The sequence below is a fragment of the Salvia splendens genome, chromosome 8 (genome assembly GCF_004379255.2).
Source record: "Salvia splendens isolate huo1 chromosome 8, SspV2, whole genome shotgun sequence".
Lineage (NCBI taxonomy): Eukaryota > Viridiplantae > Streptophyta > Magnoliopsida > Lamiales > Lamiaceae > Salvia > Salvia splendens.
In genome coordinates, this window is record NC_056039.1 from 31,500,813 (window position 1) to 31,518,841 (window position 18,029).

Consider the following 18,029-nt stretch of genomic DNA (forward strand, 5'->3'; position numbering starts at 1 on the left):
GCCACTGAACCGGCGGTTAACCGCCGGTTTTCACGGTTAACCGCCGAAAAACCGGTGGTTCCGGCCGGTTTTGCTGCTGAAAAGCTGCCGCCGCCGGCCCCATCCCCCATGCCTCGATATACGCACCCGAACCGGCGGTCCGCGGTTAACCGCCGGTTCCGAACCGTCCCGAACCGCCGGTTCGGTGACGGTTCCGGTTCGAAATATCTTGAACCTGAACCGGACCGCGACCCGAATTGCGACGGTTCCGGTTCGGGAATATTGCCACGGTTCCGGTTCGGAACCGGCGGTTCCGGTTCGACGGTTAACCGCCGGAACCGGAACCGGTGGGCATCTCTACCTGTGGCAGAGGGAAAGAAAGACTAATTACAAATGTTGGAATTATCCAACATTTTACTCAAATGTGCAAAAATGAATATAAAATTTGCACTGATGAATAATGACTGTCTGCCATTGTGCTTGCCAGAACTGTGATAGCTAGTTAGCCATCATACTGTGCTTGTTCAAAACAAATTTGCTTATCTAATCATATATCCCTTCTATCATATTAAAAATAAAATATTTTTATTTTTAAATTATTTTATTAAAAATAAAACATAAGCAGCTCCATCTCTGCTCAAATCCCACACTTAAACCCCAAACTATTAGTGTTGTAGTAAAAAGTTTATGCATTCATTCTAATTTTAATTTTTTAATTAAAAGATTTAATTTCCCACCATCAATTAAACCGATTTTTAAAGTTTTCACAATTTCTGTCAATTTGCTCTATCATTATCATTACTTCGTCTCATGTATTTCCCATATAATCCAAATCATTCTTCAACCAAAACCAAACTCCATTGTCAAAATCAACACACATCACAATTCACACAAACACATGAAATGTTCATTAATTAATGAGCCCAACACATTTACATCATAAACTCATCACTAATATTCGCCCCTCACTTTCCGGGTACAAAGTTGGTGGCAAAGGCCCAAGCGTTGTTGTTAACCGGGTCAGCAAGGTGGTCGGCGAGGTTCTCCAAGGGTCCCTTTCCGGTGACGATGGCCTGAACAAAGAATCCGAACATGGAAAACATGGCGAGCCTCCCGTTCTTGAGCTCCTTCACCTTAAGCTCGGCGAAGGCCTCAGGGTCATCCGCCAAGCCCAAGGGGTCAAAGCTCCCACCAGGGTAGATGGGGTCAGTGACCTCCCCGAGGGGCGGTATCCCTCGACGGCGCCCATGAGGACCACCTGGGTTGCCCAGATGGCCAAGATGCTCTGAGCATGGACCAAGCTGGGGTTTCCCAGGTAGTCCAAGCCGCCCTCGCTGAAGATCTGAGCGCCGGCCTTGAACCACACGGCTTCCCCGAACTTGACGCCGTTGCGGGAGAGGAGCTCGGGGAAGACGCAGCCGAGGGCGCCGAGCATGGCCCACCTCGAGTGGATCACCTCCAGCTCTCTGTTCTTGGCGAAGGTCTCTGGGTCGGCGGAGAGCCCTGCGGTGTCCCAGCCGTAGTCGCCGGGGAACTCGCCGGTGAGGTAGCTGGGGGCCTCGCCGGAGAAGGGGCCGAGGTACTTGACGCGGTCGGGGCCATACCAGGGGCTGCCGGAGGAGACAGACTTGGAGGCGGGTTTGCGCATGGAGACGCGGCCGCCGTTGCTGGCGGAGAGCTGGGGGGTGGTCTTGACCGCCTGACCGGCGAAGGATGGGGAGGAGAGAGCCATTGTGGAGGCGGCCATTGCTGTGACTGTGTGTGAGGAGAAGTGTGTATGTTTTTAACTTTAAGAGTGATGAAGTGGAAGGGGGAAATGTCTGTGTTTTTATAAGGTATTTGGAGCTTGGGGGGTCCTTATCTCTGAGTATCAATTTATGTGTTCTTATTGGTTGGTGACATTTTAGTGTAGATAATAGTAGTACTATTAATTATTTGTATTGATATTTTGTAGATATGAGGATGGAAGCTCCTAATGCCATGGTGTGATTTGCTTAGGTTTTGAGCCAATAAGTTGTTGCCAAGTGTGCGGATGGATATTGCAGATTTGTAGTATAACAAGTTTGATTTATTACTATTATTAGTATATCAAAAGAGATGAAACTTCATATTCATGCATGTGGCCTCGGACAAAATATGACCTGAATGCCTATAGCTTTTCTTATTCGAATCAAATGGCCTAATTTTCAATTTTTCATGGTTACCGTTAGAGATCGCTAAACAATTTAAGCATGCCTTGACTAGGGGTGGGCAAAAATACTGAAAAAAAGGTATATTGATTGTATCGTACGGAAAAATTTTCCATTTCATTTTATATAGGTATATATTTTAATTTATAGGTCAAGGAGAAAGACCATACACTAAAAAAATCTATCTTTTAGGGATACAAAAATTGAGACGCAATTACTAGCATTTGGAAATTTTTAAAAATAATCATAATTTAGGGCGCAAAAGAAAACGTTCCTAAGTTGATGGCAAATTATCTTAATCTTTTGTTTATAGAGACACTAACAATTACGACATTTTTATGAAGCGTTGGTGGTATAATTAGACACAAAAAATTAACGTCCTTAATTGTCATTATCTGATTTTTTTATTATAGTGGCAGATCTAAATATTTATACAAAATTACTTTTTATGTTTAATGATGTTGGAAAAGCAGAAGACATTAATATGCCGCCCACATTAATATGCCGTCCACCTTCATTATGGAGAGTTCCTAAGTAGTGTAGAGTTCCTAAGTTTTGTAGAATACCAACTACATTTAGTGATGTACTAGAATGTTCTCATTCACCCTATAAATACTAGGGTAATGAACATTTGAACACACAAAAAAACATTTACAGAAATACATCTCTACTTCTACTTCCATATCCAAAATGCCTTATCAATCTTCAAATATCTCTCTCGATCACCATCTTTAAGATGGTATCAGAGCAGGAAATCAACAAAAAACCTCAAATGGAGGTTAGCCAAATACACACTCTCGAGCTATTGATCGAGACAATATCAAATCTAATTGATTTGTACAAAGCCAACAAAAATCAAAACCAAAATTCCTACCATTCGAAGAAGACCAGTGACGGTGAATCTAAACCTGACATAACGGAAGAATTTGGCAGCGCCACCGACTCCCACTCGCGTAACCACTGCAATGGTTCGCCTTCCGATCAAAAAAACTAGATGTCTGCCCTCAATCCAGACAAGCTCCGGATCAACCAGACCGTGTGGCCAGGTACGCACGACTCCGCTACCAACCAAATCGGTATCCCCTTCATCAACCGCCCCTTCGCCCAGTGCCATAACCGTAATGGTTCGTCGGCACTAGAGCTCTCGGAGGGTGAAGGAGGGTCGGCAGCTTTGCGGTGGGGAAGGAGGAAGAAGCAGAGGAGGCGCAGGGCCAGCGCTCCGACGGATTGCACCGATCCACCACCGCCTTCCAATAGTCACAGATCCAAAAAGAGCTTTGGCGGCGGAGGCTTTGCGGTGGGGAAGAAGGAAGAAGGGAAGGAGAAAGTATTGGAGGCGGCTAGGATCAACTTCTGCCCGATTTGGGGGCTTTCTAAATACACCACCTCCATTTTGTAAATAAGCCCCTCAATTCTGAGAAAATCCCAAAATAAACCCCACACAAAAAATCCCTACCAAAATCTCCCCAAGTCAATTATGATATTACAAAATCCGCCCCAGTTGACCAAAAAATTGCAGAAAAAATCCCCTTTTATCCGAATTTCCGAGAATACACCCCAAACTTTCGACAAAATTGAAAATACACCCCAACATTTTGAATTTCAGCCTTCCATTACTTGTACAAACACATTCCAAGCTTTAGCGTACTCATCTTCCTCAAACATAGGACCTAAAGACTACCATTGGATTTTTGACTGTGGGGCAACCGATACCATGTCCTTTGATGCATCGGACTTCCTCGATATTTCTCAATCCACAAAAAATTTTATCCAAACAGCTAGTGGGGTGTTAGCACAAGTAGAGGGGGCATGAACTGTCACTATCTCACCAACCCTTCGCCTCTCGAACTGTCTTTATGTTCCTTCATTGTCCCACAAACTTTTGTCTGTTAGTCATGTAACAAGAGATCTTAACTGCAAATTGCTAATGCAGCCTCATTTTTGTATGTTACAGGATATCAAGACGGGGACGATAGTTGGGCGTGCCACTGAGCGACATGGATTGTACTATGTGGATGAGATAGCCCAACAGAGTACTGCGATGCTAACTCACGGACTAACTGACAGACAGATTCGGCTCTTGCATCGCCGGTAGGGCACCCATCCATAAGTTATCTTCGCCTACTCTTTCCTGAGTTAGTTTCTTCTATGCATGTTTTGAATTGTGAAACTTGTGTTTTAGCAAAAAGTCACAGACATTCCTTCAAATTAAACAACACTAGAGAAAAATCACCTTTGGCTTTGGTTCTCTTTGATGTGTGGGGCCCTGCTCCGGTTACTGGAGGACAAGGTTTTTGATATTTTCTGTTGTTTATTGATGATTTTCCGTGTATGACTTGGATTTATTTTTTAAAAACAAAATCAAAAGTTTTTGAGAAATTTACTGAGTTCTATCGTCTTGTCCAAACCCAATATAGCTCTAGAATTCAAATCCTTAGATCGGATAATGGGAGGGAATACGTGAACTCTAAGATGACATCTTTCTTCACTGAAAATGGCCTTGTCCACCAAACTTCATGTGCCTATACACCAGAACAAAATGGGGTAGCCGAGCGAAAAAATCGATATATCCTAGAAATCACCCGTGCCCTCCTCATTGAATCAAACATCCCAAAATCCTTCTGGCCAAAAGCCATCGCAACTTCCTTCTATCTCTTAAATCGTCTTCCCACAGGGATCCTTAACTTCAAAACTCCTCTAGAAGTCTTCTCTTCCCAAAACTCGGTACCATCATCCCTCCATCTCGACCCCAAAATTTTTGGCTGTACCGTGTTTGTCCACATCCCCAAACATGACCGTGACAAATTCTCTCCTTGTGCAATCAAATGTGTGTTCTTGGGTTATGGGAAAAATAAAAAAGGTTATCGATGCTATGACCCTTCGACAGATCGTATGTGCACAACAATGAACTACGACTTTGTTGAAAACGAATATTTTTATAACCAATCTAGCGGTCAGGGGGAGAGTAAGTTAGAAAACTCGAGTAGTGACGCACTAAATTGACTACCTCTTTGGGGAGAAACCATTCAGGTGGAGGGAGAGAACAACCAAACAAATCAGTCAGACCAAAATCCTGTCACAGAAGTTGGTCCAACGGAGGAAGTTAGCAGTACCATCGGGCAGTCAAATCCCCAAGAACATGATGTGTCGCTTCAGGATCCCTCCGAGCTATCTGACCAGTCTTTGAATCCTGAGGTAAACACTTCTGATCCCAATATTAGTACCCTACCTGAAACCACTAACAGTGACAGGGAAAACAGAAGTGATACAAATGAGCCACCGACGGAACAAGAGACAGGGCACGACAGATTGTCCCAAAGAAGTACAAGGGGCATTCCTCCTCGGAGATATTCGCCAGACTGGAAAGGGCGGAAATCTAGATACAGTATTGCCAATCTCACCCAGGGACACCTTACCGAAATGGCTAGGGCATTTGAAGCTGCACTTTATGAAGAAGAAGAGATTCCACAGTCGTTCGAAGAGGCAATGAAACACAAGAAATGGAGGGAAGCCATGAAGAAGGAGATTGATGCCTTGATAAAAAATGAAACGTGGGAAAAGTGTGCTCTACCTCTGGGAAAGAAACCAGTAGGATGTCGGTGGATCTTCACCATAAAAAGGGTGCAGATGGTTCAATCGAGAGATACAAGGCAAGATTGGTTGCTAAGGGATATACTCAGGTATATGGAGTAGACTACGAAGAAACTTTCTCCCCTGTGGCCAAACTAAATACAGTAAGAGCGTTTCTATCTGTAGCTGCATGTAAGGAATGGCCATTATACCAGTTTGATGTTACAAATGCCTTCCTTCATGGAGAACTTGAGAAAGACAAAGAAGTCTACATGGAGGTCCCACCAGGTTTTTATGAAGAATTTGGAAGAGGACAGGTGTGCAGACTGAGGAAGACTCTTTATGGGTTAAAGCAATCCCCCAGAGTGTGGTTTGGAAGATTTTGCCAGGCAATGTTCAAACATGGCTTCAAACAAAGCCATTCAGATCACACACTATTCCTAAAGAAGAGGAACGACAAAATGACATGTCTAATAATCTATGTTGACGACATGATCATAACAGGAGATGATGCCGAGGAGATCCAAAATCTAAAGGAGAATCTTTCGGGAGTTTGAAATGAAGGACTTGGGAGCTTTAAAGTACTTCCTAGGAATTGAAGTGTTGAGATCCAAGCACGGAATATTCCTAAGGCAGAAGAAGTATGTTCTTGACATGTTAGCAGAAACGAGATTACTGGACTGCAAGCCTGCTGAAACGCCAATGGTACCCAACCATGGATTGAAGATTGTGGATGGAGCTAAGCCTAAAGACCGTGAAAGATATCAACGGTTAGTAGGTAAACTTATCTATCTTTCTCATACTAGGCCCGACATCACGTATGCAGTTGGAGTTGCCAGTCAATTCATGCATCAACCTCAGGAAGATCATATGGATGCTGTCATGAGAATTGTGAGATACTTAAAGGGAACAGCCAGCTATGGGGTATTCTTAAAAAAAGAAAGATTTGGAGATTGATGGATACACTGATGCAGATTGGGCAAACAATCCAGTTGATAGAAAATCAACTGGAGGATATTTTACCTTTGTTGGGGGTAATTTAGTCACGTGGAGGAGCAAAAAGCAGAAAGTGGTTGCCTTGTCAAGTGCGGAAGCTGAATTCCGAGGGATCAGAAGCGATCTTATGGAGATACTCTGGCTTCGAAGATTATTAACAGAAATTGGATTCCCACCGACACGGAGAAGCCAGCTTTTCTGTGACAATAAAGCTGCAATTAGCATTTCAGAAAATCTCGTACAGCATGATAGGACCAAACATGTTGAGGTCGATCGTCACTTTATCAAAGAGAAACTTGAAAGCGGGATTATCGAGTTCCCATTTGTCCGATCCGAGGAACAACTGGCAGACATTCTCACCAAGGCGTTGAGTCCTACAAAATTCAAAGAATTCCTTGGCAAGTTAAGTATCGGGGATACCGTTACTAAACTTGAGGGGGGAGTGTTGGAAAAGATGATGACATTAATATGCCGCCCACCTTCATTATGGAGAGTTCCTAAGTATTGTAGAGTTCCTAAGTTTGGTAGAGTACCAACTACATTTAGTGATGTACTAGAATGTTCTCATTCACCCTATAAATACTAGGGTAATGAACATTTGAACACACAAAAAAATATTTACAGAAATACATCTCTACTTCTACTTCCATATTCAAATATCTCTCTCGATCACCATCTTTAAGAAATGGTGCGGGTTTGTGTTAGGATGGCAAAATTGTTGCACATTTTCATTTCAAAAAACTTTTACTATCGTTGTACATTTATACGTGGAATATGTCAACTTACAATTCCTTGTATACAAAATTTATTTTAGTAAAAAGAACTACTACTACTATTAAAGACTATTAAAGAGTATCACTCTTTGACTTTGGCAGAATGAGTGTTTCGGAGCATCAGCTCTAAACTTTTGTTGGATAGTTGATGCATTTTTTATGGATTAGGGCTGACCAAAGCTTGAGGCTGGATTTCGAAAGCTAAAGGTAAAAATTGACAGTTTTGTTAGGGTGTCGATGATTATGGATAGGTTCGAGATCTCAACTAATTGTCTCTCCTTGATACAAAAGGTGCGTGACATCCTTCAAGATTTTGACTCAGTCATGGTTCGACATGTGCATAGTGAAGATAACTTTCTAACAAATTTTTTGTCACATTTTGTTTATAACTTTTCTAGAGGAGTTCATGTTTTAGAGGCTCCGCCTTTGGGGTTACGTAATTGTGTTATTTTCAGGCCTTGCTTACTTTTCTAAGTTTCTTTACCAAAATAAGAGACCATCGACACATAATGTGTCAATAACCTGTGTCACGGCCACACTGCCCACTAGGGCTAATGAATTCGTGGCCTTCTGATTAAAAATATATATATATTCAGAGTATTTAAATTATTTTTATTTTAATTATGAATTTTTATACATTTATGAAATTTGCTATTTTAAAAAATCAAAAAATTGTCTCTTGAAATAATAAAATAAGTTTAGTTACTTATTACATAAATTACTTGCTAACATTATTGTTTTGAATAAAAAAAATAAAATTCTACTATCACTTTTTAAATTTAGTATCTTGAATAGTTATAAACACAAACCTAAGCCACAACGAGCTTAGAGCATGCGCGAGCGCTAGGGGTGTCAAAACGGGTAGCGGGTATTGGGTACCCGCACACCCGACCCGTTACCCGTCGGGTTTTGGGTACCCGCTACCCGACATAAGCGGGAACGGGTTCGGGTACGGGTATTGAGTTTCAGGTTTTTGCGGGTATCGGGTATACCCGATACCCGAACGGGTATACCCGATACCCGCTTATATACCCGTTTAAATATAAATATTCAATACAAACTCGAATTCAGTTTATAATGATTGCAAAACACGTCAAAATTTAAATATCAACAAAAAAAGACATTAATCTAGCATAAAAAAACACCAGATATAGACTTCCTATACAAAACCAACACATCTTTAAAAAAAATCAGTATTTTAACAACCAGAATCAAATCAAATGTTGATAGGCACTACACATTTTGAATTAGTATAATTAAATTTGAGATACTATGATTTTACTAGATCGTGACGGTTGTAAGCGCGGAGGTATCGCTCTTCTGCGGCAGACTCCGCCAGAACCCGGCGCCGTAGAACTTACCCATCATCTGCTTCTCGAGCTCAACGTGACGAATATATTTTAAACGGGTCGGGTACGGGTACCCGCCTGTCGGGTACAAGTACTATGATCTTACTAGATCGTGACAGTTGTAAGCGCGGAGGTATCGCTCTTCTGCGACGGACTCCGCCAGAACCCGGCGCCGTAGAACTTACCAATCATTTGCTTCTCGAGCTCAACGTGATGAATATATTTTAAACGGGTCGGGTACGGGATACCCGTACCCGACAAGGCGGGTACCCGTCACTGTGCGGGTCGGGTAACGGGACAAAGATTTTGGCTACAAATGGGTACGGGTACCCGGTTTTCAGGGTACGGGTACCCGCGGATACCCCGTTTCGACACCCCTAGTGAGCGCGATGCATCAGAGTCATGTCTCAAGCATTCTGTCCCTCCCCCATTCCTTGAGCGAGTGATGGAGTGGGATGTCCCTCCACACACTCTACGCCTCCTCCATCAATTGACGTGAAGCCCACTCGCGAGTAAATTTGAAAATTTTGAAAAATTAAAAAGGGCAAAATTTTGGGTGATTACTTCTTGTTAAATATTACAGCGAGTAAATTTAATTTTTATGTAGACTTCATGAAAAATCTTATGGAGGAAGCTGCGAGACGTCACCTTAAGCAAACCAATCATATAAATTGCTACATAGGATAATAAACTTTAAGAAACGGACCAACCCAACCTTAATCAAAACTATATCTGAAAGCTCATCTTTTGAAATCTCAACCAATCAACGCCTACATTTCATATTTTGCCGAGTCATAAATATCCATATATGATCCATACCCACTCAAACAAAAAAAAATCTAAATTCCCTCACAAAAACTGATGGTCCAAAACCAACAGAATCTTGAAACCCAATGAAAACACAGATAGAGATGTCAACAAGATAAGAACTCCCACCTCATCCCACCTATAAGTTAATCCCAACCGCCATTTCCTTTTCCCATCCTCCAACAATCACCCTTAATAACATCAAACAACTCCAACACAATGGCCGCCTCCACAATGGCTCTCTCCTCCCCATCCTTCGCCGGTCAGGCGGTCAAGACCACCCCCCAGCTTTCCGCCAGCAACGGCGGCCGCGTCTCCATGCGCAAACCCGCCTCCAAGTCTGTCTCCTCCGGCAGCCCCTGGTATGGCCCCGACCGCGTCAAGTACCTCGGCCCCTTCTCCGGCGAGGCCCCCAGCTACCTCACCGGCGAGTTCCCCGGCGACTACGGCTGGGACACAGCCGGGCTCTCCGCCGACCCAGAGACCTTCGCCAAGAACAGGGAGCTGGAGGTGATCCACTCGAGGTGGGCCATGCTCGGCGCCCTCGGCTGCGTCTTCCCCGAGCTCCTCTCCCGCAACGGCGTCAAGTTCGGGGAAGCCGTGTGGTTCAAGGCCGGCGCTCAGATCTTCAGCGAGGGCGGCTTGGACTACCTGGGAAACCCCAGCTTGGTCCATGCTCAGAGCATCTTGGCCATCTGGGCAACCCAGGTGGTCCTCATGGGCGCCGTCGAGGGATACCGCATTGCCGGTGGGCCCCTCGGGGAGGTCACTGACCCCATCTACCCTGGTGGGAGCTTTGACCCCTTGGGCTTGGCGGATGACCCTGAGGCCTTCGCCGAGCTTAAGGTGAAGGAGCTCAAGAACGGGAGGCTCGCCATGTTTTCCATGTTCGGATTCTTTGTTCAGGCCATCGTCACCGGAAAGGGACCCTTGGAGAACCTCGCCGACCACCTTGCTGACCCGGTTAACAACAACGCTTGGGCCTTTGCCACCAACTTTGTTCCCGGAAAGTGAGGAGGAGAATGAGGGTTTGAGATTGAGATTGTTGCTTTAGTTTGGTCGCTTGTAAAGTTTCGTGTGAATTGTTGGAATATAAATGCCATATCTTGAGGTTCAGTGTGGTTTTTGTCAATTTTTGTGTTTGATTTATTGAGATTCTTGAAATTGAATTCCTCCAAATTAATTTTGTTACCTGAGAAAAATGTTACTACTAAGATTTATTGGGTATTGTTACTAGATTAAATATTCTTATCTTCAAACAACATTCATAATAATCATTTGGAATAAAAGTTATTTATAAGTAAAAAACACATCACAACGTTGAAGAAAACTACTTTGACCGGTAAACATGTGCAACTGTAACATAATTTCTTAGTACTACTACTATTTTACTAGTGAAACTACTTCGATCGGAAAATTACAGAATTTTCTAATACAGTACTAATGAGTAATATTTAGGTTTATGTTATTTTTTTTAAAGTTTCATTTTTCAATCGATATTAATTACAACTAATATTTATTAGGATGCATTTAATCAAAAGAATGAATATAAAAACAGAACACAAAAAATCAAATAACAAGTAATCCGAACTAATTCTAAAATAGTCTAAATATCAACACCTAGTTCTTCATTAGTATAGAATATAGTAGTATAATTGTAAGGGCTTAAAAGTGTACATATATGTACAAGTAAAAATATTGTGGTGCTAATCAAGAGTTAAATCAAAGAATTGGACTTCATGTGGCGGAGCTGAGCACAAACGCCATCAGGATCAGCTCCACAAGCACACAACTACACAAGTAACATGAACGTCGACATCCGTGGCTTAACTTTCATGAGCTCATCTACTCTACCAATATACAGGCGTAGACGACCTCAATGGGCGGCCTTGTATCAGTCTCTGCTCCTCGCTCTGGCGATAGACATGTGATAAAGTTCTTCATACAATGGTGCTGAAGAGTCCCAACTGAAATCCAAGTTCATCACCTTTTGTACGAGCTGTTTCCAACTATCAGCATCGTTCATATAATGGTTAAATGCCCGTTTCAATGCATTGTTGAAACCCTGTATACATTCAAACAAAAAAAAAACAGATGTTGGTTATGAAAATGCACTCTTTAGAGATATAAAATAGTATTATTATTATTATTATTATTCATCTCATTTGCAATGGCGTTACCTGCTCGTTAGCTTTCAAGAATGTATATCCATTTCTGTAATGTGCAGGTATGGTATTGTCGTCAAAATCGAAAACACTGCAAGCAACCATGATTATAAAACCGAGTATTTAGGTAAGTGCAAAACAAACAAATATGCAGTGGCATTGTGATTCAAAAAGTCATATGCATATGATTTTAACCTGTCATTGAGTCCTCCAGTCTTCCTTACGATGGGAACTGACCCGTATCTCATAGCAATCATCTGCGCGTGTGTGATTTCGAATAAGATACAAGTGTGCGTATGCCTGAAGCTTATGATGCCGTGTGTACAGGATACCTGAGTAAGGCCACAAGGCTCGAAGATGGATGGGATGATCAACATGTCTGAGGCAGCATAGATCAAGTGTGAAAGAGCCTCGTCATATTTCAGTATCAATCGAGCATGTTCATGAGTCTTAAAATGATCACAAATTTCTTCAAACTCCCTCTGGAAAATGAGAACGCCCATTATCAGTAAGGGTTAAGTCAAGAACATTCCACTTCTGAAGCCACACAGCTAACATCATAATCGACTGTGGGGGTCGGGGGGAGGGGGTCATTTTCTCCTCCAATAAACTCAATGAACACAATATAAGCAAGTATATACAGTAATAATATTAAGTACTGTAAATGGGAAAATTTTAAATATCTCAATGTAATGACAGACCCCAACTTCTCAAAATAACATTTGAAATTGAGAAACCCAGACTTACCTGAATCTCAGGCACTGGACTTGAACCAAGAAGAACGAACTGACCACCTAACTCCAATGTCCGGTATATTGCATGCTTTATAATATGTACACCCTTTTGAGGTACCAATCTAGTTATGCAAGCAACCTGCACAAGAAAGCAGTATCCCAGCAGGTGAGTAAGGCATTAGGTAGGATCAACCAAAAATCTAATTAGGCCAATACATAAACAACATTTTGATTACATTAGCACTAGTAATGAAACTTAAACAAGAAGAAGCTCCAGAACAGTTCCCATGGTAATTAATGGTATGAGTGGCGAATTGTGAGTTTTGAGCAGTTATCGGGCCGGCAAAGGCTCAGAACAGACTGTCATCAATTTCGAACTATACTTACCAATGGCTGTCTGCTGTTGGCTGATGACAATTTTAGATATCTCCTTAAGGCTTCTTTGTTTTCTGCTTTGCCATCAATGTCATTGGAATGATACTGAACCTTCAAAAAGGGGTCAGTTGCTGGATTCCATGCATCAGTATCAATTCCATTTAAAATTCCGACAAACTTCTTTGAATATGCATTTATTGTGTCCTGCAGACCTCGCCCACCCTGAACATCATAAGAAGAAGATAGGATAAAAAAATCTGATAGCTCAACTAATCATCCATAGTTGCTTAGACAATGATACATAAGAAATGAGCTGCAGAATACAAAAGGAAGAGAGTGGGAATACAAGTACAGCTGGTGTGAAAGAATATTTATTCATACCTCTGAACCCCGCACCTCTTGGGCATAGGTTGGTGAAACTGTTGTCACAATATTAGAGAACACCACAGCACCCTGATAAGCAAACAAGGACATGCCAAATAAAAGAACAATATAAACCATGAAGCTGAAACCAGTCCAAATATGTCATGGCAAAAATGAAGAGTCAACTTTTAAGTGCTAACCTACTACAAACCAATTACTATTTCTCTGTCAAATGGAACCATGTCTTTCTTAACAGCGCAGACCTGAAAAGCTTTTAACTCTTGGATGGTGCATATGGGAGATCTTGTTACCTTAACGGGGTTGACCCTGCCATTTGCTGAGTGATCTTGCATCCTATCAGGTCTGTTGAGTTGGTGAACATCAAGACCACAAGATGCTAGCTCAGAAGCTGGAGCTGATCCTTGATACTCAAAATTGTGACATGTAAAGCATATTCTGGCTGAATTCAATTCTTTTGGCACGTATAGATCCCAATAAAGGGGTGCCTGCCACATTTAATAACAAGGAATATGAAAAAGAAATGTCAGGGAAGCACGAAAGAAAGGTGAAAATCTAGTATTCATACGACGAAAGCTGTTTGCCAATCATGACAATGGATTATGTCGGGTTTCTTTCCAGCTTGAAGAATTAACTCAAGTGCTGCCCTGCTGAAGTATGAAAACCTCTTAAAATCGTCACTCTCTCCATAAAATTGATTCCTCCAGAAGAATTTACTTGGATGAAGAGGTTCGATGAAATAAACAGGAAGTCCTAAATATGGTCCAGCCATCTAAAGTATTAGGACACAAAAAAGAAGCAAATGTATTTTGAATTTGGAACTGAAATAATTCTAGACCTTCAACAGTGCCAACCCAGATTTTGTTTTTGAACAGTTGACGATCAAAATACGACTCCACAGGCATATCCAAAACCTGCATCAAATGAAGATCCAGGTTAGAGAGTGTCATTTTAAAAAAAGAGCACCTCCATCAAACGCCATTTACCTTTAAATCCTGTATGGTCTCATACTGCATGCAATCATATTTTGGTAGAACAATTTCCACAAGATGCCCCTTCCTATGAAGCGCTTTACTAAGACCAGTCACTACATCTCCCAGTCCACCCACCTTACACATTTTTAGCAGGTTAGAAAGTGAAACAAAATGTGCATAAAAAGCAAACATAAAATAAGAACAAACGGTACTTAAACACACCAACAGTGTACACGATGTGCAAAAGACATATGGAGATTTAGAAAATAAATTGCTTACTTTCATGCAAGACCTAGATGAATACTAAGACAAACTTTCGTCATGCACTCAAACTTCCTTACATTATATTCATCAATATATACACAACTTACATTCTATGAGTTTATACTCAGAACAGACAACCATAGATGTTCATATAGAAATTTGCAACACAAAAGCAGTACCCTCCAGAAGTTTATAACTAGCACACCTTAGCCACAGGTGCCATCTCTGCCGCAATATGTATGATATGTAACCTTTCACTATACAACGACAACAAATGTGAGTCAATATTTGTCTGATCATGTATGAAAAAACATTTCGAATTGTCGCCTTTTATACTTACCCTGTCGTTGGTGACGTTAATCTGAGAAATGTCGAAATAATTTCCCTCTCACTCTTTCCTTGCATTGACATATATGAATCAGATATGCTCCTCTCCCTGTTCCATATCATTTCTCTTAACAACTTCACTTGATCCACTGAAATCTTCTTTTCAAGAAACCATCCATCCACCAAAAGCAATAAATTGGACCAAAACTCAGAAGGTTTGTCACGCACAGATCCATGTTCTTGCCGTTTCTTGCTTTCTTCTTTCAAGGCATTCAGTGTGTCCTGGAACTCCTTCATAGAATCTTGACACAATTTAATATAGTAATGTGTCGCTTCATCAGAATTTTGTAGGCGGTTATCCAATAGTTCTATATTTTGCTGCATTAATTCAGTATGTTGCTGAATTTTCTCTGATGACAGTTTATAGTTTGGCTTACTGACAGATTCTTCAAGCCAGTCAACCTTCTTAAGGAGTTCTTGGTTTTGCTTCAATGCTTCAATTGCTTGTTCTGCCTGCTCTGTTGCCTTATCTAAGAGTGTCTGTATGTCCTCCACTTTCTCATATAAACTCTTGCGTTCAGATTTCAAGCTAGAGATTTTCAAAACGTCTTCATGGGAAGCAGCAAGTTTACACTCCAACTCTCTGAAGGAGGACTGCAACAATGACCGTTCATCCTCCAATGTTTGAACACGCTGCTCAGTTCCTGTAATATGACTAAGCTCTGCCTTTAGAGCCTGTAGCTCATCCTGCAGGGTCATATTCTCTGACCTCAATGAATCTATTTCCTGGCTAAAAGAACTGACAATGTCAAATTGGGAAGAAGAAACAACATTATTCATGTCTTGTTCAAGTTCCTCTCTGCTTGACAATTCAATTCGCAACTTCTCCAACTGGTCTTCAAGGAGTTCCACATGTATCTTCTCTTCTGTAGCCACTTTCAGACGTGCAACCGTTTCAGCCAGTTTCATCTCCAAAGTGTTAATTTCTCCCTGCAATGACTTTTTTTCGCTGAGAAATTTTTCGAGATCCTCAAGAGCACGTATACGAACGTCATTAAGAAGATTTATATCTGTAATGCAATAAGCAGCAGATACAAAAAGTTCAGCTAGCAGAAAAGCAAGACTATATTTTTAGATTTTCAGCTAGATAAAATGTTGAGCTCTCAATAAATCACTTCCACATTCTGTCATGATTAGTGCAAAACAATTCTTCCTGCGATTCTACTGATCAAAGATAGCGCAAGAGAGACCATACTAATATAAATGGATCAAGTTGAGCCATGACTTACTCATTTCAGCACTTCGTATCATTCTAATTAAATCTTGGAGTTGAATGCGTGAGCATTGCCGTCCTCCATTTCCAGTGGTGGACTGTTTCAAAGATGTGATAATCAAATCCTTAACTCTATCAACAGAACAAACTAGAGAAAAGAAACTGTTGATTCCAAACCCCTTAACATTTATCAAAACCGATATACTCCCTCCGTCCCATAAAAATATGTGCACTTTTCATTTTCGTCCGTCCCACAAAAATATGTGCATTCCATTTTTGGAAAGCTATATCAATTTAATAATGTAGGTCTCACTTTCCACTAACTCTACTTTAACTACCATTCTCCCCATCTCTCTTACTTTACCATACTATTCTCCTCTCTTTTACTTTCCCAATTTTATCTTAATTGCCGTGCCATTTCATCCGCCCATATTTTTATGGGACGGAGGGAGTATATGATTGGCAAGAGTTACTGAGTTACCTATAAATGTCTGAATACGTTGGAAAATGATAAGATATATACAAAATCACGCAATTGACATACACCTGAGTTCTTTTCAGCGAAAATTGTAGCCATGAACCCTGTGATACTACCTAAACAGCAACATATAGGACACGCATATCTAATGCTTCAAAAGTAACATTTTGAAAATATATCATGCTGAATGTGCGTTTAGCTATGTCATCAATATGTGTACGGAGCTGAAATATCATTAAAAAAAAGGCCAAATGAAGAATGAACACGGGGTACATACTGGAATGTCACTTGACGGAAAAGAACTGCTCGTATTTTCATCGTTTAAGTGCACTGATCCCTCTGAATAGTCAACAGTGACATTGTGCAAAGACCTAACTTCATGTGGTTGAGAAGAACTGATGTAACCCTCTCCTTCCAAGTATTCATATTCTATTACAGGAACATTATTGTTGGAATCTGTTTCTTCATCTGAGCCTGAATTGCTACCATTGGGCAAGCTGCTACCAATATTTGTCTCAAAACTTGTATTTATTGGTAAAGCTTCGCCTTTGCGCGTGTTGCTTGTATCAAGTTTGCTATCATCATTTGGCTTAAAACTTGTATTTGCTGGGAGATTGATTTTCTTAGCTTGTTGTCTCTTATTTTGCAAACTGCAGAAGATGCATCCAATATACATCATTTTGCAGAAGTAGATCTTTTCAATGGCATCATGATAGCTAGAGTATGCAAGCAACAACTACTCCACCCAGCAACAAACAAATTGAACTGATCAAGTTTCTCGATTGCAGTTGTAATTATAACTCCATATATCATAATTTGGAAATATTTACTTGTAGCCACCTTTAACAAAAATAACTCTTTGCCGGATAAAGAGTAATCATGTAAAAACAGTGTGATTTGTAATGAAGCAAAAATTACAAATCGAGCTATATTTACGTCAGCTCAGCAGCACTGATTGACAAACAAATCAATTTGCCACCATTAGGAATCCGTAGAGAAGGCTAATAAGCAAGGAATGATTCATCAATTTCAAAGGCAGCTAACAGTTGGACGAATCCAAGAGATTAAACCATCAAGAAAAAAGCAATGAAATCAGATATATTAAAAAACAAAAAAAAGGAAACCTGAAGTGACGCTGGCTGATTTTACAAGACGTTGGGTACCAACGCTGCCAAGAGGAAGAAAAAAGTCTGACTCGAGGTGACTTGAGTCCGGCGCCAACCAATCCGCGACGGAGAAAGCACGTCGACGGCGCCGACTCCATCAGACGATCACCGCTGCGTGTGTAATGTAAGAGAAAATAAACGGTTGTTTAGAACCAACGACTGCTTAGCTTTAATTTGGAGCAGCGCTTTTGTCATCTTCCTCATCTCGCACTTTTAAGTACAAATGCGG

At 41.2% G+C, this 18,029-nt stretch overlaps 2 protein-coding genes and 1 pseudogene across 2 annotated transcripts; 1 reads left to right on the forward strand and 2 right to left on the reverse strand.

The window, feature by feature from the left end:
• Positions 1-864: 864 nt before the first annotated feature.
• Positions 865-1,782, reverse strand: LOC121743473 (annotated as a pseudogene).
• Positions 1,783-9,825: 8,043 nt separating this feature from the next.
• On the forward strand, positions 9,826-10,779 carry LOC121745212 (chlorophyll a-b binding protein of LHCII type 1-like). Its single transcript, XM_042139020.1, has one exon. The coding sequence runs from the start codon at positions 9,883-9,885 to the stop codon at positions 10,675-10,677; it is 795 nt and encodes a 264-aa protein (XP_041994954.1). The 5' UTR covers positions 9,826-9,882; the 3' UTR covers positions 10,678-10,779.
• A 491-nt stretch (positions 10,780-11,270) lies between these two features.
• LOC121744680 (probable starch synthase 4, chloroplastic/amyloplastic) lies at positions 11,271-18,024 on the reverse strand. The gene is made up of 16 exons (XM_042138269.1): positions 17,759-18,024; positions 16,912-17,284; positions 16,173-16,254; positions 14,897-15,953; positions 14,762-14,813; positions 14,305-14,427; positions 14,157-14,232; positions 13,887-14,071; positions 13,612-13,806; positions 13,319-13,390; positions 12,950-13,159; positions 12,576-12,701; positions 12,161-12,310; positions 12,024-12,085; positions 11,844-11,919; positions 11,271-11,728 (listed from the first exon to the last, which is right to left on the reverse strand). The coding sequence occupies exons 1-16, from the start codon at positions 17,896-17,898 to the stop codon at positions 11,558-11,560; spliced, it is 3,150 nt and encodes a 1,049-aa protein (XP_041994203.1). The 5' UTR covers positions 17,899-18,024; the 3' UTR covers positions 11,271-11,557.
• Between the last annotated feature and the right edge of the window lie 5 nt (positions 18,025-18,029).